Here is a 26,505-nt window from a genome sequence, read left to right as displayed (position 1 = left end):
TTTCAGGCCATCAAAGAGTGTGACAAGTTTCCTCATTGTTCATCATCTCAACTGAAGAACCACCATGAAACAGATCAAACCCCCACAAGAAGGGGGCAGGTCAGACTTTAGAATGAACTTTCCTGAGTCACAATAGTTAAGCCTGAGAAGGGAGATGTTTCTATACATAGGGCAAGAGGGCTATAATGATTTAGGTGAGAAATCAGGAAGTCTGGCTCTCATGAACCTGGGAGATTCTAAGGGGAGAGACAGGCTTAATCTGATACCTATGATGTGTGGCCTCTGGAGCCAGGGAAAGGAGGTATCCTGGCACACAGGCCTTCACTGCTTTACTCTGCCTAGATCTTTCCACCATTGCCCTTCTCCGCCCCATTCAGAGTTCACTGAAGACAAAACTAAGCAGGACCATCTCCTGGTCAGGCCCAGTGACCCTTCTTGTCACTACCTCTAATCCCCGGCAACTCCACCTTCCCCAAGGCATTGCCCCAACCTTTTGGAGTCATCCCTCCCCCAGCTTTCAGCAGCTGCCCAGGCCCTGGCACTGCACGACTTCTGGGCTGCACCCCCATCCTCTCGTCCTGGCCCTTTTCTTTCTCAGAGTGGAAACTAACCCCCTTGGAAGATGATGGCCATGAAGACCTGCTCTCTGCTGCTGGTGCTCCTGTTCCTGGCAGTGGGGCTGGGAGAGAAGGAAGAGGCTCTCTCCAGGTAGGAGTCGTAGGAAGGCAGAGGGTTGAGGAATAACCAGGCTCTCAGGACTGGGTTCACGGGGAAGGTGAGAAAGCTTCCCCAAGCTGAGAGGAGAGAAGTAGGAGAAAAGTCTGCCAGCAGCCCGGGTGCAGAATGAGGATGGAACCAGAGACTTACGAGGAGCTACAGCCGCAGTGGGAAAGACTGGTTAGATGATTGGATTTCAGGAAGGATTTCTCAATGTCTGCATTCTCAAGAAGATGACATCATCTCCTTTGTTTTTTTTTTATATATATATATATAAATATATATTTTTTTTTTTTTTTTTTTTGGTACCAGAGATTAAATCCAGAGATAATTTACTACTGAGCCACAGACCCAGTTCTTTTTATTTTTACTTTGAGACAGGGTCTCACACTGAGTTGCTTAAGACCTTGCTAAACAGCTGAGGCTGGACTTGAACTTGCAATCCTCCTGCCTCAGCCTCCTGAGTTGCTGGGATTAGAGCATGCGCCACCTCATCCAGCCAGCCTCTCCCTTTCTGGTAAAAGCTTCAGCCACTGGATGATGCAGGTGGATGTCTTCACTAGATCATACAGAGATCCTCTAGGGCTCAGGCACAGGGGTATGTGAACAGTGACCCACTGCTGCCTCCTGTCTTCAGGGAGACAGACAAGAAGCACTTAGGTCTATTGCAGATTGTCCTGAGCACTGGGATGAAAAGCCGGCAATATGGTGACTATAACAGGGGGCTCTGGTGGTCTTTCGAGGACTGAGAGAGTTTGTCTAAGTAGAGTTGGGCCTTCTCAGATGCAAGGACACACCATGTGTCCATGTTAATTTGGCACATGTAAAGTCGTCCCTGTGAGGGAAGCTGTCAGAAACACACAGAAGGAGAGACGCATCATGTGGACGTTAAGGCTATACCCCAGGGCCCAGTTTGCCTGTGATGAGTCCTGGATCTGCCACCCGCACTGTGTGGCACCTTGGTTTCCTCATTCACACAATGGGGTAGGGCTGGGGCGTAGCTCAGTAGTAGAGCACTTGCCTAGCATGTGGGAGGCCCTGGGTTCCATCCCCAGTACTGACAAAGCAGGGCATGGAGGTTGGGGTGTGGATATTTCCCAGGGATGTTGTAAGAGTTAGATGATTTTATGTACTGAAGGGTTTATAGACAACCTGAGTAGTGGAAAGTGATCTTCTGTGAGATGATGATGATGATGATGATGATGATTAAAAGTGAACCAAAGAACTGAATCAGACAGGACCAAGGCAAGAGGAAGAAATCAGAAAACTGAGCTGGGCATGGGGGTGCATGCCTGTAATCCCAACAACTCCATTGGCTGAGGCTGGAGGAGGCAAGTTCCAGGCCAGCCTCAGCAACTTAGCAAGATTCTGTTTCAAAATAAAAAATAAGAAGAGCCAGGGATGTAGCTCAGTGGTAGAGCAAACCCTTTGGATCAATCCCCAGTACAAAAAAAAAAAAAAAATCATGAGAAAGTGTGATTCAGTCCTTTGCCCAGAATCTGGAAACACACAGAATGCAGGAAAAAAGTCCTTGAACACTTGAACTGGGAGAAAAGTCCCAGAGAGCTAGGGACTTTATCCTCAGTTGCCAATGAATTGACAACAGGGTGTCTCCATAAAAACTGGCTCCCAAGAAACGGGGCTGGTTTGTTTTTATGCCTGACTTCTCTTGGAGGCAATCCAATCCTTTGCTCCCAAATTATGATCTCTGGCTCCTGCCCCTTCTCTGGCATCCTGGTTTTCATCTGTCCTCCCTCAGATCCCATGCTAAGGTCGGTGGCTCCCGACCTCGAGGCCCCAGGTATGCAGAGGGAACTTTCATCAGTGACTACAGTATTGCCATGGACAAGATCCACCAACAAGACTTTGTGAACTGGCTGCTGGCCCAGAAGGGGAAGAAGAATGAGTGAGTCATTCTGCACCCATTCCTCTTCCACACGCCCTGGCTTTTCTGTGTTCAGATCAGGTTGCCATATGTAGTCCCATAGGCAGCATGGTCACAAATCCAGTGGCACCTGTCACTAGATAAGGATGGTGAGTTGGAAATTGAGATCCTGACTCTGGCAGCAGTCGGTCTAGGGGTGATGATGGCCAGTTTCTCCTCCTCCTCCTCCTCCTCCTCCTCCTCCTTCCTCATCCTCCCTCTTCCTCTCCCTCCTCCTCCTCCTCCTCCTATTCTTCTTCTTCCTCTTCCTCTTCCTCTCCATCCTCCTCCTCCTCTTCTTCCTTCTTTTTGTTAGAAGAATCATTTGTTGCGTTGATTAGTATAGCAAGGTGGCCACCCACAGGCAGAGTTCCAGCCCTTTACTTCAAAGAGGAGGAATCGGGGAAATATGTGGAAACTCAGAGAGGATCCCCAGGGGGCTGGGATATAGACTGGAGGCTGGGCTGCTTCCAATGACTGGTGGTGGCCACTTCAGACTTTGGCAATAAACTGCCCTGTACTTCCTTACTACAGCAAGTCTCTTTCTGTGCTCTTGCTATTTGGTCAGCCTGGTAAATTCTAAAGAGGTGCCACTGGTGGAGGCAATTAAAGATAAATGGTGGGGAGGCTGAGTGGAGAAAGAGATACCCTTGCTCCCAGGATTGAGGTACCAAAGGTCCAAGTGTCCTTGGAAGGGGAACATCTGTAGTCTCTTCCAGCCCATCCACACCCCAATCTTCTGCTTACTAGCTGGAAACACAATATCACCCAGAGGGAGGCCCAGACCCTGGAACTGGCTGGGCAATCTCAAGGGAATAAGGAGGCAGCAGAGCAGCTGAGGTGAGTCTCCCATGGGGAAAAGGAGGGAACAGAGCCTCCCAGGTCACCCCATCTCACTTGTATCTCTCCCACACTCCAGAGCATAAGTATCTTCTGCCATAAGCATCCTCTTTTCCCCAGACCAAAGAGGAACCTCCAGTCAGGCACCGTGGTACACACATGTAATTCCAGTGATTCAGGAGACTGAGGCAGGAGGATTGCAAACTGGAGGCCAGCATGGGAAACGTGGATCCTGTCTCAAAATAAAAAATAAAAGGGTGGGCTGAGGGTATAGCTTAGTGGCAGAGCATTTGCCTAGCATGTGTGAGGCACTGGGTTTAATCCTTACACCACATAAAAATAAACAAATAAAATAAAGGCATTCTACCCATATACAACTACAAAAATTTTTAAATGCATAATGTAAAAGTAAAAGACATGATCTCAAAATAAATAAATAAATAAATAAAAAGGACTAAGGATGTAATTCAGTGGTAAAGCACCCCTGGGTTCAATCCCCAGTACCACGAATAAACCAAACTCACAGAGGAGGGGTTGTGCGAGTTTCTGGGCTAGGATTTTTTTTTTTTTTTTTTTTTTTTTTTTACAGTGCTAGAGATCAAACCCAGGGCCTTGTGCATGCTAGGTCAGTGGTCTACCACTGAGCTACAGTCCCAGCTCTTGAGTAGTTTCTAAGATCCATGACTAGTGTACACACAGTTTCACAAGACAAGGAGGGACAAGGAACGGGAGATCTCAGGATGTGGATTCTCCACTGCTCCCTGCCAAATCTCAGGAAGACTGGGAAATGGGGGATTCCTCCCAAGCCCAGTCCCTTGAAATCAGCTACCTGCTGCCTGAAACCAGGAGGAATGTGGCACAAAGAGTGAATGTATCCCAGGGAAGCTAGGGTCTCTAGGATGCATTCATTTAAATGTGAGTTGGCTTTCTTTCTTTCTTTCTTTCTTTCTTTCTTTCTTTCTTTCTTTCTTTCTTTCTTTCTTTCTTTCTTTCTTTCTTTCTTTCTTTCTTTCTTTCTTTCTTTCTTTCTCTTTCTTTCTTTCCCTCCCTCCCTCCCTTCCTTCCTTCCATCCTCCCTCTCTCTCTCTCTCTCTTTCTTTTTTTAGTACCAGGGATTGAACCTAGGGGTGCTTATACAGACAGACAGGGTCTTGCTAAGTTGCCTGGGGCCTCACTAAGTTGCTAAGCCTGGCTTTGAACTCGCAATCCTCCTCCTTCTGCCTCAGCCTCCCAAGCCACTGTGATTACAGGGGTTTCACCACCATGCCTGGTTTGCAGCAAGCTGGTTTCTTTTTTTGGTACTGGGAATTAAACTCAGGGATGCTTTGCCACTAAGCTACATCCCCAAGTCTTTTTATTTATATTTTATTTTGAGACAGGGTCTTGCTAAATTGCTGAGACTGGCCTTGAACTTGGGATTCTCCTGCCTCAGCCTCCTTAGTCACTGAGATTACAGGCATGCAGCACCATGCCTGGCCTTGCAGTAGATTCCTGTTTGAGTTTGCCTGTGTTGAAGAGCTCCTATTGCCCAGGCAGGCAGAGCTGGGTGAGGCAGGTGGAAAGGAGGCTCAGGATCTGAGAGCAGAGATAACCAAGAGGCAGCTGTGTTGGCTCTGTCCCCGCTTCCAAGGGCCCCTTGAGGTCCCAGGTCCTGTATTTGCTTTCCCTGGGTGAGGTCCAGACTCAAGCAGGCTCCCCACAGACTGTCTTCTTTGCAGCTCTCCACCCAAGAACCCCTGTGATGAAGATCTACTAAAGGAGTTGTTGACTCAAAAGCTGCTGGCCTGGATGGTGGACCAGACAGAGCTCTGCAGATTCAGGTGAGGGAGAATAGTGGCTTTGGGCATGTTGCACAGTGATTAGAAGCTTGAGTTTCTGGGTTACTCATGAATTCAGATTTCCTCACCCCAAGTGCTAGGGACATGGAACCCAGGGCCTGGGGCATGCTAAGCAAGCTGAACCATACCCCAGCCCCTAGTCAGATCTCTACCCCAATACACACTGGCAAATTACTCAGCCTTTCTGAACCTCGGTGTTTTCATTAAAATGAGATCTACTTAAACCATTTCATGGGAGGCTGGGGTTTACCTGTGTGGTAGAGCACTTGCCTACCATGCCATTCTCAGCATAGGTTTGGGGGTGGAATGGAGGGCTTATTTAATGGATCGTCGTGAAATTTATATAAGATAACGCAAGTGATGAGCTGAGAGTCACATCTGAGGAGTAATAAGAGTTGAGAAGTATTAGCTGTTACTACTGGGATTTCTCTCTCGTTGACCTCCTGTCCCAGTTCCTCCCCAGAGTTCAGTTGTCCACCCCTATTCTCAAATTTCCCTCTGGACCCTGGGGCCATGACACCCTCCCAGTGATGAAAACCCCCGTAGTCGGAGGCCCTTTGCCCTGTTCTGCAGACACTGATGGTCTCAGTGGTCACAAGCTAGAAAATCCTTCAGTCTATATATGCAGTCCTGGAGAAAGGGACTAAAGACAACAGACTCAGGCACCTGAGGATGAGACAGGACACCCATCCGATAGGCAGACGCCAAGCAAGGCACAGACACTGAACCACATCCAGACTTTAATACTGGGAAACTGGGAAGGGATGGAGAGGGAAAATCTGGAAAAGCATCTGCCAGAGGGTAAAAAGGGAATGTGACCAACCTAATAGAAAAGAGATATGAGAAAATCGCCATAGAAAAGTGGGTAACTGTCTCTGTAGTGTTGTGAATTATTTTGATTATTTATCATTAAAAAGATCATTTGAAGATGGGAGTGGTTTGGCTATGGCTGGGTGCCAGGATAAACAAACTTGCTGAGCTGACTCCTAGTTGATAACGACTCCCCTCCACCCCCTCCTCTTGTTTCTCCATTCTCCCAGGTCTCAGTGACTGACCAAACCCAGTTTCAGGACTGGACTCTGCCCTTCACTTACTCAGCCCCTGCTTCCGCCGAACTCCAGGGTCCCCAAGAGAAACCAAACCAATAAAGTAGAAGCTGAAATAAATCATTGTGCCCATTGTGAAAATATATTCAAATGTCAACTGAGCAATAACAGGTTGTGTTTGTGGGTATCTGTGTGCTTACGGCTCCCCATAAAAAGGGATACACATCTGTTAATTCATCTCTTCATTGAAACACTTAGCGCAAACAACATAGGCAGGGACTCTGCTAAATATAGTTTACAAACAGCAGTGAAGAAAATGGACAAAGGCTTCTCCCTGAGGAGTTTCAGGTCTAGCAACAGACACTTGCCTTAATCTCCCCTCCCACACTCACCCCTAAGGGGATGGAACCCAGGCGAATTCCACCACTGAGCTACATCCCCAGTCCTTTTATTTTGAGACTGAGTCGAGTTAAATTTCCCAGGCTGGTCTTAAATGTAGGATCCTCTGCCTTAGCCTTCCCCAGTCTACCATGGTGCCTGGGTAGTTGGTTTTTTTTTTTTTTTTTTTTTGGTTTTTTTTTTGGTATTGGGGATTCAATAAACCAGGGGTGCTTTACCACTGAGCTTCATCCCCAGTACTTTTAATTGTCTCACTAAGTTGCCTAGGGCCTCGCTAAATGACTGAAGCTGTGGCAAATCACGGAGATTACAAGTGTGTGCCACTGTACCTGGCACCCAGTACTTTTTATTTATTTATTTTTCTGAGACAGGATCTTGCGAAATTGCCTAAGTCAGCCTGGAACTTGTGATCCTCCTGTCGCAGCCTCCTGAGCCCCTGGGATTACAGGTGTTCACCACCATGCCTGGCTCAGGCATTTTAGGATCTCCCTAGTTTGCTTGGGCTGGCCTTTAATTCCTGGGCTCAAGTGATCCTCCTGCCTCAGCCTTCGGGGCAACTGGGTCTATAGGCATGTGCCACCACACCTGACAGACTAACCATTTTTTTTTTTTTTTTTTTGTAGTACTATGGGGGATTGAACCCAGAGCCTCTCCCAACCTAGGCAAGCACTCTACCACCAAGCTATACAACCCCCTCCCCAGCCCTTTGTTCCTTTTTTTTTTTTTTTTAAAGCTAATTCATCAAAGCATGTTTTATTTTATTTCATTTTATTTTTTTGTGGTGCTGGGGATCCAACCCAGGGCCTTGTGCATATGAGGCAAGCACTCTACCAACTGAGCTATACCCCCAGCCCAGCCCTTTGTATTTTGAGACAGGATCTGGCTAAAGGTCCAGGCTGGCCTTGAATTTGGGATCCTCCCACCACAACCTCCCAAATTGCTGGGATTATAGGTGTTGCCGCCACACCCAGCAAATTTCAAGTTCTTGAAAGATTTCAAGGAAGGGCATGTCTGGGAGGACCATTTACATTATAAAATAATCATTCCTAAAACAGAGAGGATTATATGGAGATTAAGGGGGGATGAGGTCAAGAGAAAGAAAAATTCTGAGGCTTTTGCACTATTTCAGGAAGAAATTATAGTGACTCAGATCAGCGTGGTAGTAGTCGGGGTGAAGGAAAGTGGGCCAACTGTTAAGAGCCCACACGTCATCCTTCAGCAGGTAAAGCCTTCCGCACTGCAGTGCGCTGCCTTCTCCCGGTGCTATCCACTCACAGAGGGCAGGGCGCGCGCCTTTTTCCCCTGGCTAATCATTGGACCGGATGAAGAGGAGAGAGAGGGATTGCCTACACTGCCTGGAATCCCTCCCTCTGTTTTTACTCTAGTCCAGTGTTAGCCAGCTAGAGCAAAACGCACTTCATAGGTCTCAGCCTTGGCAAATTCTTTTTATGAACCTCAATCTTCCCTCTGGTGCTGCACCTCTGTAATCCCAGCAACTAGGGAGATTGAGGCAGAAGAATCACAAGTTTGAGGCCAGGTCCAGCAATTTAGTGAGAACCTATCTCAAAATAAACAAAAAAGGGCTGGGATTTTTTTTTTTTTTTTTTTTTTTTTTTTTCCAGTTCTGGAAAAAAAAAAAAAAAAAATCCTGCTCAAACTGGGCACAGTGGTGCACACCTGTAATTCCAGTTATTTGCGAGGCTGAGGCAGGAGGATTGCATCCTCTTCAGCAGTTTAGTGAGGCTCTGAGCAATTTAGCAAGATCCTCTCTCACAGTAAAACATGAAGAAGAGTCTGGGAATGTAGTTCAGTGGGACTGCATACCTGTGTTCAATCCCCAGTATCAAAAAAAAAAAAAAAAAAAAAAAGGCCATCTTTTTCATAGGGTTGAAATCAAAGATAATGCCTGGCACAAAGTGGCACTAGTAAAAGTAAGTCATCAATAAACATTGTTTGGTTATTATGATTGTCACACTTTAGTTCGTTTCCTCATCTCAAAAAAAAAAAAAAATGAGAGCATTAGTTTAGAATTCAGGTGTGGCAAACTGAGTTGGCTGAAGGGCTGGGCTAGGTAGGCAGAGAAAAAGCTCTCAATCAGTGAGCTACACCCAGCCTTCCAGTCAGCTTTTTAAGTTTCTTCCATCTCTAATATTCTTTTTATTTTTTAATTTTATTCATTTATTATTTTTTTAAATTTATTTTTCTTGTAAACAAATGGGATACATGTTGTTTCTGTTTGTACATGGAGTGACAGCATACCATTTGTGTAATCATACATTTACATAGGGTAATGAGGTTTGATTGATTCTGTTATTTTTTCCTTCCCCCCCACCCCTCCCACCCCTCTTTTCCCTCTATACAGTCCCTCCTTCCTCCATTCTTGCCCCCCCACCCCCCATTATGTGTCATCATCCGCTTATCAGCGAGATCATTCGTCCTTTAGTTTTTTGAGATTGGCTTATCTCACTTAGCATGATATTCTCCAATTTCATCCATTTGTCTGCAAATGCCATAATTTTATTATTTTTTATAGCTGAGTAATATTCCATTCTATATATATACCACAGTTTCTTTATCCATTCATCAATTGAAGGGCATCTAGGTTGGTTCCATAGTCTGGCTATTGTGAATTGAGCCGCTGTGAACATTGATGTGGCTGTATCTCTGTAGTATGCTGATTTTAAGGCCTTTGGGTATAGGCCGAGGAGTGGGATAGCTGGGTCAAATGGTAGGTCCATTCCAAGTTTTCTAAGGAATCTCCACACTGCTTTCCAGAGTGGCTGCACTAATTTGCAGCCCCACAGCAATGTATGAGTGTACCTTTTTCCCCACATCCTCTCCAACACCTGTTGTTGCTTGTATTCTTGATAATCGCCATTCTAATTGGGGTGAGATGGAATCTTAGTGTAGTTTTGATTTGCATTTCTCTTATTACTAAAGATGGTGAACATTTTTCATATGTTTGTTGATTGCTTGTAGATCTTCTGTGAAGTGTCTGTTCATATTCTTAGCCCATTTGTTGTTTGGGTTATTTGTATTCTTCGTGTAGAGTTTTTTGAGTTCTTTATATATTCTGAAAATTAGTGCTCTATCTGAAGTATGAGTGGCAAAGATATTCTCCCACTCTGTAGGCTCCCTCTTCACATTGCTGATAGTTTCCTTTGCTGAGAGAAAGCTATTTAGTTTGAATCTATCCCAGTTATAGATTCTTGCTTTTATTTCTTGTGCTATGGGAGTCCTGATAAGGAAGTCTGATCCTAAGCCAACAAGGTGAAGATTTGGACCTACTTTTTCTTCTATAAGATGCGGGTCTCTGGTCTGATTTCAAGGTCCTTGATCCATTGTGAGTTGAGTTTTGTGCAGGGTGAGAGATAGGGGTTTAGTTTCATTCTGTTGCATATGGATTTCCAGTTTTCCCAGCACCATTTGTTAAAGAGGCTATCTTTTCTCCAGTGTGTATTTTTGGCACCTTCGTCTAATATTAGAAAATTGTATTTATTTGGGTTTGTGTCCATGTCCTCTATTCTGTACCAGTGATCTACCTGTCTATTTTGGTGCCAATACCATGCTGTTTTTGTTACTATTGCTTTGTAGTATAGTTGAAGTTCTGGTATTGCAATACCCCCTGTTTCATTCTTCCTGCTAAGGATTGCTTTAGCTATTCTGGGTTTCTTATTCTTCCAGATGAATTTCATGATTGCTTGCTCTATTTCTGTAAGGTACATCATTGGGACTTTAATTGGAATTGCATTGAATCTGTATAGCACTTTTGGTAGTATGGCTATTTTGACAATATTAATTCTGCCTATCCAAGAACATGGGAGATCTTTCCATCTTCTAAGGTCTTCCTCAATTTCTTTCTTCAATGTTTTGAAGTTTTCATTGTAGAGATCTTTTACCTCTTTGGTTAGAATGATTCCCAAGTATTTTATTTTTTATTTTTGAGGCTATTGCAAATGGAGTTGTTTTCCTCATTTCCCTTTCAGCTGTTTCATCGCTTGCGTATAAAAATGCTTTAGATTTATGCGTTTTGATTTTATAGCTGCTATTTTGCTGAATTCATTGATGAGGTCTAGAAGTTTTCTGGAGGAGTTTTTTGGATCCTCTAAATATAGAGTCATGTCATCAGCAAATAGTGACAGCTTAAGTTCCTCTTTTCCTATTCATATCCCTTTAATTTCTTTAGCCTGCCTAATTGCTCTGGCTAGAGTTTCGAGGACAATGTTGAATAGAAGTGGTGAAAGAGGACATCCCTGTCTTGTTCCCGTTTTTAAAGGGAATGGTTTCAGTTTTTCTCCATTAAGAATGATGTTGGCCCAGCTCTAATATTCTTGATTTCCTTTCCTCTAAACTCCTAGAGCTCCTCATCTGGAGCACACACAGTTTAGTGCACACCTTGTTTTGGGGTGCAACTTGAGAACAGACCGATCACCACTGAGAAGTCCAAATTTGAGAGTCTTTATTAAGCTGGCCGGCTGACTGTCTCACACAGTGCCCCTAAAAAATGGTTATTGGGAGAACAGCCCCAACCATAGGGTTGTAGGGGTTCTTATACCAAAAATCACATCAATCATAAGTGTTGCTATGATTCGAAATTACAAACTAACATCATTAGATCATCAGCAGCGGGGGAAGGGGGTCAAAATGACCCTTACCCAGGTACAAACTAAAGAATGGCTAATAACATCTATACAATCACTGTTTACATGGTACATTGGTTAAGAGCAATAGAGATCAAAAAAGAGCAATTTTTCATTACATAAGAATTGTCATTTTGTATTGCCAAACATGTCACGCTAAGTAACTGAGGATGGGTACAGAGTCGAGATGTTCCCATGGGAGAAGCTTATTTCCTACATAACATGGAGTCTCAGAGCAAAATGGAGTCTGTTTAGTCATTTCCCCTATGGTCTGGCCTATAACATTCTCATGGAGCCAGATCTGTCAGCCCATCACAACCTCTACTCAGGGGATATATTTTATTTGTACTTATTTTTTGAGCTGGGATCTGGCTATGTTGCTCAGGCTGGCCCCTAACATCTGAGCTGAAGTGATCTTCCCACCTCAGCCTTCTGAATAGCTAGGACTAGAGACCTATATCACCACATGATGCCAAAAATTGTCTTTTAGAGGATACATTACAGTGATTCTTAATAATGGAACTGAATGTCTTGGGGCTGGGTGCAGTGGCACACACCTATAATCCCAGTGACTTGGGAGGTTGAGATAGGAAGAGGCAAGTTCCAGGCCAGTCTGGGAAACTTACTGAGACCCTGTCTCAAAATTAAAAATAAAAAGGGCTGAAGATGTAGCTTAGCAGTAAAGTGCCCCTGGGTTTGATACCCAGTGCAAAAAAAAAAAAAAAAAAAGTCTTAGGGATAAGTTTGGATCTACTACACTACTGGGGTACTAGGTATCTGGGGATTAGTCAATTAATCAAAAAGGAATAGTCCCCCACCTCCTCATTTGTGCAATGTTCTTATTTATTATGGACCAAGCACTGTGAAAAACAATTTTTTTTTTGAGAAAGGGTCTTACTAAATTGCCCAGGCTGCCCTTCAGCTGGTAGTCTTCCTGCCTTAGCCTCTCTGAGTAGTTGGGATCACAAACCTAGACTCTTGGCTCAAAAGGCATTTTTGGGGAGGGGATTGAACTCAGGGGCACTTGACCACTGAGCCACATCCCCAGCCCTATTTTGTATTTTGTTTAGAGAGAGGGTCTCACTGAGTTGCTTAGCACCTCAATTTTGCTGAGACTGGTTTTGAACTGGTGATCCTCCCGCCTCAGCCTCCAGAGCCACTGAGATTACAGGCGTGCGCCACCATGCCTGGCTCAAAAAACTTTTATAAATATCATTTATTTTCTCTTTTCTTTCTTTTCTTCTTTCCTTCCTTTCTTTTTTCCTTTCCTTTCTCCTTCCTTTCCTTTCCCCTTCCCTTGCTTTTCTCCCTTCCTCCCATCCTTCCTTCCTCCTTGCTTTCTCTCTTTCTTTAATCGAAATGACCTCACTTCAAGCCTCAGCATAGCTGGGTGTGGTGTAATTCCAGCCATTTGACGCAGAAAGATTGCAAATTTGAGGCCAACCTGGGCAACTTAGTGAGATCTGTCTCAAAATAAAAAAACAGACTGGGGATTGGTAGAGCACCCCTGTGTTCAATCCACAATAACTAAAAACAACAAAAACAACAAAAATCAGTGCCTCATCACAACCCTAAAGGGTGAACTGTTAATAATAGATGTTAACTGTGTATTGCACTGCCTTTTTAAGGTAGAAAGTTAAAAATCCATGCAGTCAGCCACCTTGCCACAAGGTCAATGAGTCACTTAAAGCAAGTGAGGCTATCTGGGATGGTCAGCATTCAATGGTGTGATGGAGCAAAGGGTATGGAAGAGCTAGTGTTAAATCCTCTGGAATTCTGTGAACAGGTTGTGAAATCTTGGGTAACTTGAAACTGGCCATGGTCAGAGTATTTACATCATAGATATCGGCAAAGGCTACAAATCAGATTTCTCCCCTCCCAGCCTGGAGACATGGTTGTTAAACATTGACCAGCATATAGTACTGGTCAGTATACTTTCTCTAACACCATTAAAGGTAAAGATATGTCTGCATAAAGGGAAGAGCACGTGTGCTTAAGGGAGACTAGGAGTCACATTTACTGAGAGGAACTGTATCTAAGGGAGTGTGCAAGTGAATAGTTGAAAGTATGAATAGTAAGACGTGAATGTGAGAGAGGGGTGAGTGTGTATAATTTAAGGAGTCATACACTGGGAGTCAGGCAGTAAGGCAGGAAGCTGGTAGTTGAGTTGGTGTCAGTAAGTACCTAAGGGACTGTGTTTCTGTGTTTGGGGAGACATAAGAGTATGAGGATATGAAATCAGAGTGTGCAAATGAAGAGTGCTCAGTGAAAATTACAGGAAGCCAGATGTGCACAATGGTGAACTCCTGTAATTCCAGCAACCTGGAAAGCTGAAGGAGAATCAATAGTTTGATGCCAACCTCAGCCATTTGGCAAGGCCCTGTCTCAAAATAAAAAATAAAAAGGCTGGGGATGTAGCTCAGTGGTTAAAAGCCCCTGGTTCAATTCCCTAGTACCTTCCCTCCCAAGTAAAAATTACAGAAAGCCATTGTTTTGGACTAAACTCCTATACTAGGTTCCAGCAAACCAAGCTAAAAATTAAAATGGAGTTGCTCATGATAAAGTTTTATATTACCAAGGTGAAACTAAGCTGTTTATATGACCTGAGAAATCAGGATTAGGCAGATAGTCGCCAAAATTCCCAGCAGGCCAGGTTTACTGGCCTGATAATGAAGTTCCCTATTTTAATCCCTTTTTCTTTCCTTTTCCTTCCCCTCTTCTTCTTCTTTTTTATTTTTTTCCTCTTCACTTTACAATCTTGGGAGTTAAACTCAGTGGCACTCTACCGTGGGATTACGGTGATAGCCCTTTAAAAATTTTTTTTGTTTAGTTGTGGATGAACCTTTAATTTATTTATATGTGGTGCTGAGAATTGAACCCAGTGCCTCACACATGCACCACTGAGTCACAACCCCAGCCCTGCCAGCCCTTTTTGTTTGGAGACAGGGTCTCACTAAATTGTCCAGGCTGGCTTGAATTTGAGCTTCTCCTGCTTTAGCCTTAGGAGTTGCTGTGAATACAAGCCTATACAACTCCCTCTGCCTTACCTCCACACTTGGCTACAGGAAAATATCTTTGAAATAATCAATGTTTTTTTTTTTTGGTTTCTGCTTTCTTCAATCCCTTCTGTCTATAAACCCAGTCTTAGCTGTGACAATCAGCAACACTTTATTTTACAGGATGAAGAGTTGCCCAACTCCAGAACTGAAAATAGTCATTTATAATCTTTATAATTTTATCCTTTGACTAGAGTCAAGTTTTTTCTTTTTCTTTCTTTTTTGTCAGCATTGGGGATAGAACCCAGGGGTGCAATACTACTGAGCTACATCCCCAGACCCTGCCCCTTTTTGAGACAGGGGCTTACTAAATTGCTGAAGTTGGGCTCAAACTTTTGACACTTCTAGAGCTTCAGCCTCCCAGTCGCTAAAAAAAAAAAAATGATCTTATTATTCCCTGGCCTAGAGTCCTCCATGGTTGGGCAAGGTGGCCTATGCCTGTCATTCCAGTAATGGATTGAGGCAGAATTACCTGGGCCCAGCAGTTTGAGAAAATATAGTGTGACCCTGTTTCAAAAGTAACAAAAAGCATCTTCCAATAGTTCCTTGTTAGACTTAATAACGCTATCAAAATCACCCATGCAGCTTTCTAAACACAAAAATGACAGATTCCACCCAAGACGATGAATAATAACAACTCTTATTTTTATGCTGGGCATTGTATTAAATGCTTTATTACATTAATTTCTCACTATCCTCACAATTCACGTATAGGTGTTATTCTATTTTTACAATTGTGGATAATAAAACACAAGAAATAAAGGAAGTTGGTTTGAGTTACTGAACCATATGAAGTGGAACTGAGCTGTGGTTCCAAGCAATCGGACTCCAGAAGTCATGTTAACTGTAGGGCCCTCCCAAATCAGAATTTCTGCATGAGACTCCAACAGGTGAAGTTCCAGTAGAGTGGAATGGCTTCTGGCTTTTGCTCAGAATGGAACCTTGAAAGGTCAACATAGTGCCTGGCATGCAGCAGGCGGTTTTGGGGTATTTCTCAAAACCAGGCGCACGCCTAGACTCCCAAAGACTCAGAAGGCTGAAGCAGGGAGGGTCACTAGTTGGAGGCTAGCTTGAACAACTGAGCGAGGCACTGCCTCAAAAAATTAAAAAGGACTGGGGACGTAGCTTAGTGATAAAGCACCCGTGGTGGGTTCGACCCCCAGCATCGGAAAAAAAAAAATTAGTTCTTTCATAACTTTATCAGATACATATATATATATAAAAGTCAAGTGGAGGATTTGTCGACCTCCCGGCAATGGAGTGGTGGTTGCGGGAACTCCAGGACCTGCGGCGGCAAAGGGCGCAGGATGCGACGAACAATACGAGAGGGGTCGGGGTTTTCGTTCCAGCGCTCGGCGACTCTTCCGTGCTACAAGGGCTTTTCGGAGTTCTGCCACCAGGGTGAGGCGGGGCCGGGGTTCGTGGCGGAGGGAGACCCTTAGCCCCGCGGCAGGAAGTGGAAGGGTGACTTCCGGCGCGATCGGATGACGCGTTGCCCGGGCTTCCGTGTTGGGAGCCGGTGGCGGAACCCGGGACGAGGAAACCTGGGGTCCCGGCAGCGGGGCGGCCCGCGGGCCCAGGGCGGGGATGCACCGCCGCGGGGTGGGAGCCGGCGCCATCGCCAAGAAGAAGCTTGCGGAGGTGAGGGCGAAGAGGTCGACTCCCAGCCCACCCCTATCCCGTGAGACTGAATTCCAGTGCAGAGTTCTGTACCCTTAAATCGCCTTGCAGCAGACGCTAAGACAGGATTCTCGGGCGCCTGGGAACCGAGTCTCTCCATCTCCTGGTGGACTGACGTGTCAACATCCCCGATCCACCTGTCCTTTCCCGAGTTTCCTAATTTGACCACAGACGGAAGCCGTCGACTATATTCCCTCACCCTGTCCTTCCTAAAAAAAACACTTTAAAGAGAGACCCTTCTCTTTTCAAACTTCAGCTGAGGCAGCAAAAGTGGAGGCCTCCACAGCCTCACTTCCTCAGCTCATGCTGGTTTCTTTGTCTGACAGGCCAAGTATAAGGAGCGAGGGACTGTCTTGGCAGAGGACCAGCTGGCCCAGGTGAGTGATTGAAGGGCTCCATGCAGGAAGGGAGACCAAACAAGGCCGGTCAGTTCACCATTGATGTAAACTGCATTGTTTAGATTGAAGTAAAAGTAGGGCATTTGGCAAATCCGGATTTCTGGGTTGCTGTGATCTTTTAGGCAACTTGCTAATAACACTAGCTAACATTTTTGAGTGATTAAATGCTTATTAGGTGCAGGCTCTTGTCTATTTATTTATTTGTCTGTTTATTTTGGTTCTGGGGATTGAACCCAGGACTTTGTACAGGCTAGCCTTCTACCACTGAACTACCTTCCCGTGTCTAGTTCTTTACATATACCATCTTGTTCAGTCCTCATTAAAATCTCATGTCAACTTAAAACAAAATCGGTTTATCCAAAGAATACTGATACTTATTGGGAATAGCATTGCATTGGGAATATACATGCCAAGGTTAATTATGGGCATATACAAAGAGATTGAGGCAAAGGGAAGTATTTTTGGTTTTTTGTTTCTTGGTTTTGGCACCAGGGATTGAACCCAGGGAACTTATCCACTGAGTCACATCCCCAACCTTTTTTTTTTTTTTTTTTTTTTTTTTTTTTTTTTGAGATGGTCTTGCTAAGTTGCTTAGGGCCTCACTAAGATGCTGAGGCTGACTTTGAATTTGCTATCCTCCTGCCTCAGCCTCCCAAGCTGCTGGGATTACAGGCAAGTAACACTATACCAAGCCAAAGGGAGTGTTTCAAAGATGAAAATTAAGAGGATTACATTGAATAATTTGAAACAATAGTCTTGGTCACAGTGATTAATAACAAGAGTAGTGTCAGTCTAAGGTTGAACAGCTGTTGGGCAGATGTTTTATTTTTTTGGGGGGGGGTGTTTCCAGGGATTGAATTCAGAGGCACTCAACCACTGAGCCACATCCCCAGCCCTATTTTGTATTTTATTTAGAGACAGGGTCTCACTGAGTCGCTTAGCTCCTTGCTTTTGCTGAGGCTGGCTTTGAACTCTCCATCCTTCTGACTCAACCCTCTCAAGCTGCCTGGCTGCCCTTTACAGTTTTGAGACCAGGTCTCCCCAAGCCGAGGCTGTTCTCAGACTTAAGATTCTCTTGCCTCAGCTTCTTAAATAGCTGAAATTACAGGCATGTCCCACTGTGCCCAGCTTCTGATAGTTTTATGTTGCAAATGAGGAGGTGTTGGGCCAGGCATGGTTGATTTGGTAGGATAGAAGATAGTCTTTGTGCTGTGTGTGGTGGCACACACATAATTCCAGTGGCTTGGGAGGCTGAGGCAGGAGGATTATGAGTTCAAAGCCAGCCTCAGCAACTTAGTGAGTCCCTGTCTCTAAATAAAAATTAACAAGGCCTGAGGATGTGGCTTCGTGGTTAAGCACCCCTGGATTCAATCCCCAGTACAAAAAAAAAAAAAAAAAAAAAAAAAAGCAGGGCTGGGGGAAATAGTCTTTGTTAATTAGGGAAAGAAAGAGAGGTGGTAATACAAATAAAAATTCATAGCATCCACAAAACATTGTTTTTGCTTTGATAGTCAGCTGCCTCCCCCACACCCCATTTCTTTATGTGGAGTGGATCCCCAAGGAGAGCCATGACTCTGGTTAAATAACCACTATAGTCCTAATTCATGCCAGGCTTCATTTTTTCCTACCTAGCTTTTCCATCAGTGACTGAAGATTTTCCACTGTGGTAACACTGCATTCCCTTATTTTGAAGAAAAGGGGATTAGATGTACCTTCAATTTATTAACAGTTTTTGGGGAAAAAGGAAAGACATACATGTTGACTATTATAGGATGCATCCTGATTTTAGAACAGGGATACATGAAAAAATGTATAGTTTAGAATTGAGGAAAAAGTACAGTATCTCACTTCTGCTGACAGTTATGCCAGAGAGGCAGGATAAAAAGAGGAGACAGTAAACAGCATAATGGTAGGCCTGAAGGAGACAGGTTATTTCGGCTTTTTCCCTGCCAGGGTCTTATTTTAGATAACTAATTATCACATGGGCTGCTCCTAAGCTCCCCCTTGTCCTTCCAACAGATGTCAAAACAGTTGGACATGTTTAAGACCAACCTGGAGGAATTTGCCAGCAAGCACAAGCAGGAGATAAGGAAGAATCCTGAATTCCGGGTGCAGTTCCAGGACATGTGTGCAACTATTGGAGTGGATCCTCTGGCTTGTAAGAAACTGTCTATAGGGGTCCAGTGTCCTCATAAGGTTCTTAGGGACAGAGGCTTATCTACTTACCATCACCATGGTCAGGGTGCCCACTAACCCTTTAGAAGGGCCTGTGAGAAGATCCAGAGGATGTCCTCTTTAGGAGTACCTAGCAGTATGGCTAGTGCCTGTTCTGCTGGGAAGATGGAAAGATTAGGATGCAGACCAAGTAGCCAGGGTTCATGATTCTCCCTTGAATGATCAGATGATCTGTAGTGGAGTTTTGTACTTGTTGTTGTTATTTTAATGGCATTTTCCCTTATTTGAAATTAAAAACCAAACTACTTTTAATGAAAGTGCTATTTGGTCATGTAGTCAACAAAGAGCTATATAAAAAAGGAAGTGGGAGTCTTCTTACTGTTCTACAATGCCAGGGAGCAGTGCTGGAATTTGAACCCAGGGTCTTAAGCTTGACCCTGTCCTGTAATTGCAGAGGTAAGTAACACTGAGAGTTAAAAGATACAGATGGTTCCCATTGTAGGATGGTTCAACTTGGCAGTGCTGCAAAAGCAATTGACATTCACTAGAAACCATACTTTGAATTTTGATCTTTTACTGGGTTAATGATATGTAGGTAGAATATTCTTGTCATCTGGGCAGCAGCAGTTCCATCAAAAGAGTAAATAACATATTCTACAGTGTACTGTGTTTCTAACCCATGCTGTTCCATAGGTTGGGTGTATTAAATGTTTAGTTTTTTGTACTGAAGATTGAATCCAGGGGTGCTTTACCATTGAGCTACATCCCCAGCCCTTTTTTATTTTTCACTTTGAGACAGGGTCTCAACAAGTTACCTAGGACCTTGCTAAGTTGCTGAGGTTGACTCTTCCTTGAACTTGAAATCCTCCTGCCCTGCTGGGATAACAGGCCTACAATACTACTCTGGACTTACTAATTTTTTTTTTTTTTTTTTTTTTTTTTTCAGTGCTGGGGATTGAACCCAGGCAGGCACTCTACCCACTGAGCTATATCCCCAGCCCCTTCAGTGGATTTTTGAATGCCAAGTTTGCATATTTTTTTTCTCTTAGCCTTGTCTGGATCATATCTCCCACTGTATTTCACTGTATGCTTTGGGAAAGGAAAACTCCACTGAACTATCATAACCTGAGCCCCAAAAAGGACTTTGATATTGCCCACCCTTTGGAACTGTCCAAGCCTGTTTTTTTGTTTTTTTGTTTTTAATTTTTAAAATTTTTTAAATTTTTTGTGGTGCTGGAGATTTGAACCCAGGGCCTTGTGCTTGCGAGTTAAGCACTCTCCCCACTGAGCTATATTCCCAGCCCTCAAGCCTGTAAAGCAGGAGTTCTCAAGAGACAGGTTGTCACAGAGGATCTTGAGTAGCAATGGAGTAGGACATAAAGCTAGGCAATAAGATTTCCTGAAAAATAGATGTTTCAGTCCACTGTTGGAAAAACAAAGGATGAAAATTACTGAATAACTTAGTTTTTGTTTTTTCTCTCTTATAGCTGGAAAAGGATTTTGGTCTGAGATGCTGGGCGTGGGGGACTTCTATTATGAGTTGGGCGTCCAGATTATCGAAGTATGCCTGGCTCTAAAGCACCGGAATGGAGGTAAGGGCTGTGGTTAGAATCTGTGGATTGGGCTTTGAACTTCTCTGAGAAGATTATCTTTGCCATCCCATAGTCTGCAAACCTGCAAGGTCTTGAGATACATCTTAGCTGTTTTATGCAGTTGAATTTGTGGCATGTGTCCAGAGCCAAGTGTCACTAGAATTACCTGAATGATTGTTTCCACCCCCACCTTCCACCTTTCCTTTTTCTAGTACACGGCTGCTTTACAACTGAGTTACATCCCAAGTCCCGTCCCCCCCCCCCCCCCCCCAGAGACAGGTCTTCCTAACATGCTGAGGCTGGCATCAGATTTGTGACCCTCTTGTCTTAGTCTTCCAAGTGGCTGGGATTACAGGCATGTGCCACTGTACCTTGCTGATTGTCTCTAATCTCTAAAAATCTTTGGCTGGGAAGATCCAGCCCTGGATCATTACAGAAAATAGGAGGGAGGTAGGAAGTAGGTTTTTTCCCATGATGTGTGATGCATCTGGTTATGAGTTTTTCATTAGTAACTACAGGCCTGCATTGCATGTTTGAAGTGTAGGGATGCCAACTGAGTCTGCATTCCTTAAAATGTGATGTTACAAATAGTCATCTGGTGGGGCTGGGTTGTAGCTCAGTGGTAGAGTACTTGTCTAGCATGTGTGAGGCACTGGTTCAGTTCTTGGCACTGGTTATAGATAAATAGATGAAGGTCTATTGACAACTAAAAAATATTTAATTAAGAAAATAGTCATATGAATTGGGTGTGGTGGCACATGACTGTAATCCTAGCTACTCAAGAGGTTTAGGCTGAGGAATAGAAGTTCAAGGTCAGTCTCAGCAATTTAGCAAAGCCCTGAGCAACTTAGACCCTGTTTCAAAATAAAAAATTAAAGAGCTGGGTAAAGTGCTCTTGAGTTCAATTTCCAGTACCAAAAAAAAAAAAATGTAGGGGCTGGGACTATAGCTCTGTGGTGGAGTACTTGCATAGCCGTGTGAGGCACTGAGTTCAATCCTCAGCACCACATAAAAATAAAGACACTGTGTCCTACACGACTTAAGAAAATGTGTATATATGTATACATATGCATATATGTATATATATATATTTTTTTTTTTTTTACAAAAAATGTAAAAACCAGTTATAAATCATTGGCTTTAAACACATACAGCCCTGATATCAAGAACATTGCAGCCATAAAGGTACTCTCTTCATTTGCTTTCTGTCTCTCCCTCTAATAGGTCTGATAACTCTGGAGGAACTACATCAACAGGTGTTAAAAGGAAGGGGCAAGTTTGCCCAGGATGTCAGCCAGTAAGTGTTGTCTTCTAACCACTTAGAGGTCTTTCAAGTCAGATGGAAAGCCTTTATTCATTTATTAAAATTTTTTTTGGTACTAGGGATTGAACCCAGGGGCATTTAACCACTGAGTCACATCCTAGCCCTTTTTATTTTGAGACAGGGATTCATTAAATTGCTTAGGGCCTCATTAAGTTGCTGAGGCTGGCCTTGTACTTGCCATCCTCCTGCTTCAGTCTCCCCAGTCTCTAGGATTGCATGCATGTTCCACTAGGCCCTGCTCCAGATGTAAATCTTTTCTTCCTACTCCTCATGTGTAAGCTAGCTTAGGATCTTTTTTTAATTTTATTTTTTTCATTACTAGGGGTTGAACCCAGAGGTGTTTTACCATTGAGTTATATATCTTTTTATTTTTTTGAGATAGTCTTGCCAGGTTGCTGAAGGTCTCACTAATATGTTGAGTCTGGCCTCAAATTTTTGATCCTCTGCCTCAGCCTCCCAAGCTGTTGGGATTATAGGCCACACCACCATTCCCAGCTATGAACTGTTTTTATTGCTCTGTATGATCAGAAAAAAAAAAAAAAATTTCATATTAGAAAACTATAGAGACCGGGCTGGGGATATAGCTCAGTTGGTAGAGCATTTGCCTCGCAAGCACAAGGCCCTGGGTTTAAATCCCCAGCACTGCAAAAAAAAGAAAAGAAAAAAAAAGAAAACTATAGAGACTTATTTTTAAAAAAAGAAGGCTGGGGATATAACTCAGTAGTAGAACATATCCTTAGCATGTGTGAGATCCTGAATTCTATCCCCAGCACTGAAAAAAAAAAAAAAAAAAAAAAGATAAAAACACCTCATTTTGGCTGGGTGTAGTAACACATGCCTGTATTCCCATCAGCTCTGGAGGCTGAGGCAGGAGGATGATGAATTCAAAGTCAGCCTCAGCAAATTTAGTGAGACCATGTCTCTAAATAAAATAGAAGAAATGGCTGGGGTGTGGCTCAGCACTTAACTGAGCTTAACTGCCCCTGGGTTCAATCCCCAGTTCCACAAAAACAAACAAACCTGAAAAGGAAACAAACAAAAAAATCATATTTTCTCTCAACTAAGAGATTACATCTTGTATACATGTTGGGGTATTAGCATTTTTCATACATATGTATTGTTTTTAACTTAGGGGAATGTACATGGCTTTTGAGATTATTGGAAGCCAAGGAGAAAGGGGTAGGCCCTTAGAAATTCTGGGCATAGAGGTGGGGATGAGATAATGTGGTACATTGACCTGGTTCACAAGCCTCTTATGTTTGAGTTCAACTTGAGAAAAAATGAGTGGTGGTTTTAGATGTAGCTCCCAAAGAGCCATCCCAGAATGGAATCATGAAGACCAGGAATATTCAAAAAGGAAGTGATGACAAGATTACTAACCATACTCATTACATATTTAATTCCTATGAAGAGGAGGTGAGCTAGTGCATTTGAGATTGTATTTTGCAGGGATTACTGGGGATTTAACCCAGGGGCACTTTACCACTGAATACATCCCCAGTCTTTTTATTTTTTTCTTATTTTGAGACCGTCTCCCTAAGTTGCTGAGGGTCTGGTTAAATTTAGGGGCCTGCCCTTGAACTTGAAATCCTCCTGCCTCAGCCTCCCAAGTTGCTGGGATTGCACGTGTATGCTTTCATACCTGGCAAGAGAGATTTGAATCTGCTCTTCTAACGGGCTGGAGAAAGCACTTCAGTCTACCTAAAAGTTCTCTTTCCCTGGCTGATTAGGTGATATATTTCTGGGCTTTGGCAGAACTTATAACCTTTCAATTTGTGGGCTGGATATATGACCTCATTTTGTGGGTCTTTTCCTGAGTTTGTTGTCAATTGAGAAATCAGAAAATCTGGCAATGCTGGACTTGAATTTCCAAATGACAATCATGAAAAAATGGATAGGGGGTGCTGGGGAGATAGCTCAGCTGGTAGAGTGCTTGCCTAGCAAGTACAAGGCCCTGAGTTCGATCCCCAGTACTGCAAAAAAAAAAAAAAAAGGGATAAGAAAAAAAAAAGGATAAGGGACTGGGAATGTAGCTTCGTTTTACAATGCTTGCCTAGCATGTGAGAGGCCATGGGTTCAATCCTCAGCACCAAAAAAAAAAAAAAAAACTCCACAGTTCACACTACTCCCTTTTGTCTTCAACTAACTTACCCATATTTCCTGATGAGCTTCAGTAGGCTTATTACTTTTTAAAAGAATTTTATTTTTAGTTATATATGACAGTAGAGTGTATTTTGACATAAAATACATGGAGTCTAACTTCCCATTCTTGTGATTGTACATGTGATGTGGAGTTACACTGGTCATGTATTCTGTTTTTTACCTTTTTGGGTAAAGTGAGCGATTGACTTCTGTACTATCTTCCTTCAGTGTCCAAGCACTATTTGGTGCTCTTTAACTGCTGTTTTACTGAGGAGTTGAGAGTTGTGTGCCATTGACTCTTCTCTCAGGGTACCCTGCCCCGGGCAGAGCTGAAACTGCATTGTTGTCAGGTCTGATCTGCCAAGGGTCTTTAAGCTGCTCTTCCTCACCTCAGAGACGACCTGATCAGGGCCATCAAGAAACTAAAGGCACTGGGCACTGGCTTCGGCATCATCCCTGTGGGCGGTACTTTACCTCATTCAGTCTGTTCCAGCTTGAACTGAATATGGATCACACCGTGGTGCTGCAGCTGGCAGAGGTACTGGTGCACCTTTGGAGAGCGTGTGAGCTTGTTCTCATCTTTTCTCCCCACTGCCCCGTCTTTTGCAGTCTGTCTTACAGATGAACTACTCAGTCCTGTGCTCATTCAGCAGACATTATTGAGCAGCTACAGTGCAAAGCACGGGCTACGCTGTGGGGCAGATATAGAGAGAGGTCCAGTACAGTCCTGCTCTCGAGGAGCTTACAGTCTAGTCAGGTAGACAGACATGCAGACAACTAACTATATTTCCTGGGGTAGGCACTCTCTGATGTCCTGTTAAGCTACTTTGTGGATTCTTCAAATAAATTTTTACTTTTGTTTGCCAAATCTCTCATTCCTTAGCATGCCTGAAGCATATACCATCTTCCCCAGAACCCCATCATGTATTTTAGGGAAGACATGTTCATTTTCCCCAATTCTGTAATGGAAAACAAAACTAAATAAGGAAGAGGCTTTTTTATTTGTGGGAACAGGTTGGGTGGGGCAGGGTAAGGGCTGAATATTTAAATATTTTAATTATTAACAGCTGATGATTATCACCATTCCTTCCTATCAGTTATCATTCTCAATCTCTCCTTGGCGTATGCTAAGAGTTCTCTGGAAGCCTAACCTAGTATCTTACTGCCTGGGACCCACATCTTTAAGACTGAACCCACGAAACTACCCGTCATCCTGAAAGTCACTTCTCTAAACATTCTTTTCCCATGCTTTCTCAGGATTGGCCCAAGGGCAGCTTTTTCTCCTGTTTGGATAACTGTGCTGCTCCTGGGTAGGTGCTGGGCTCTAGGTGAGTGCACTCTTAACTGACTCAGTCCCCACTGCTCCTTCCTTCAGAAAAATGGGTACGTGACTGTCAGTGAAATCAAAGCCAGTCTTAAATGGGAGGGACCGAGCGAGCGCGCCAAGTGCTGGTATGTGATTTTAGCCCAGAAAGATGGGTTCCTGGTTGGGGGGTGGTACCGCATAGGCAGGAACTTTAGTCTTGCTTTGCCCATTCTTTGCCTTGAAGGCTGCAGTTTCCACCCTAGGAGAAGCCCGTTATCTCTCTGCCAATGGCACTGAGAAGGTAGAACTTGTTAAGGCAGGCCTCTGACCCTGGAGTGCACTAATAGCAGCTGCCCCTGCTGTTGGGGAAACCACCAATGCCCACTTACTCCCGTGGACATATTATTGAGTCTGGAGTTGCTGGTCAGGAGCTTAATATAGTTTTTGCTAGAAGTAACTAGTACAGAGTGAAGGGAATTTACTACTTATATAAGTATATACTAAACATATATTGCATATTACATAACAATTATATTATATATTCATGGTACTGATGTAAGATTCTTGTTGTGAAGAGGAAGCAGCAGCATGAGGAATGCAGGAGCCTTGGCTTCAGTAGCTTTTCCCTTACCCAGGCAATTTAGTATCTGGACTTTGCATCTATAAAGTGGAAAGAACGTAAATATCTGCCTTATAGTACCAGGCCATCTTGAGCATATTTCCCATCTTAGGAAAGGAACTCAGTCTATTTTAGTAAAAATGTGGTCCCTCACATTTGTTCCTAGCGAGTTAACCCACAGCTAGAAACAGTGATCTCCATTTCTCTCCTGGGAGAATGGGAAGCAGTGATTTGCTCAAGGCCATAAAATAAATATTGGAGCCCTGCATCCTTCCCACTACATCCCACTTTACTCAGGCTCTACCTATTCACTAGGCAGCACAAGTTAAGTGACTTGGTGGCATATCTTCACCACTTCAGGCAAATAAGACCAAACAGCATCCCAGTTTGGTTGTGTAAATGTGCGAAGGCACGTAGAGGTCATTTGAAGCCTTGCTGGAGCCAAAATAGGTTTGGAGATTGCTTAGCTACCAAATTTCACCCATGGAACCTTCGCTCTTAAGTCATTTTTTCTTTTCCCTCCAGGAGAACACCTGTTGAAGGAAGGGCTGGCCTGGCTGGACTTGCAGGCCCCAGGGGAGGCCCCCACTACTGGTTGCCAGCTCTCTTCACTGATCTCTACTCACAGGAGATTACAGCCGAGGAGGCCAGAGAAGCCCTCCCCCTGACTCAGTATTGAAGGGATGCACAGCAGGCAGGGAGAAGAGGGAGGACCTGTGGTGAATAAACCTGGACAATTTGTTATAAAAGAAGTTCCAAGTTTTCCTTTCTTCCCCCAATATTTTATTTTTTTAAAAGTGCCTTCACAT

The 26,505-nt window shown here is 43.8% G+C and overlaps 2 protein-coding genes across 2 annotated transcripts; both read left to right on the top strand.

Annotated features, from left to right (window-relative positions):
• Positions 1–622: 622 nt before the first annotated feature.
• GIP (gastric inhibitory polypeptide) lies at positions 623–6,369 on the top strand (the record flags this gene model as incomplete). The annotated part of the gene is made up of 5 exons (XM_079130343.1): positions 623–708; positions 2,477–2,623; positions 3,392–3,481; positions 5,200–5,301; positions 6,360–6,369. 5 exons carry the CDS (start codon positions 623–625, stop codon positions 6,367–6,369), a joined length of 435 nt encoding a protein of 144 aa, XP_078986469.1.
• A 9,663-nt stretch (positions 6,370–16,032) lies between these two features.
• SNF8 (SNF8 subunit of ESCRT-II) lies at positions 16,033–26,448 on the top strand. Its single transcript, XM_079134332.1, is given in 12 exon segments — positions 16,033–16,101; positions 16,467–16,517; positions 18,558–18,696; positions 20,201–20,305; positions 21,530–21,602; positions 24,166–24,241; positions 24,243–24,266; positions 24,268–24,309; positions 25,147–25,197; positions 25,200–25,226; positions 26,224–26,280; positions 26,283–26,448. Coding segments are annotated over 12 exon segments (792 nt in total). The 5' UTR covers positions 16,033–16,047; the 3' UTR covers positions 26,376–26,448.
• The last annotated feature ends 57 nt before the right edge of the window (positions 26,449–26,505 follow it).

Source organism: Sciurus vulgaris, assembly GCF_902686455.1.
Source record: "Sciurus vulgaris genome assembly, chromosome: 3".
Taxonomy (NCBI): Eukaryota; Metazoa; Chordata; class Mammalia; order Rodentia; family Sciuridae; genus Sciurus; species Sciurus vulgaris.
The sequence above is the reverse complement of the archived record's forward strand: the minus strand, read 5'-3'. Positions and strand labels throughout refer to the sequence as shown.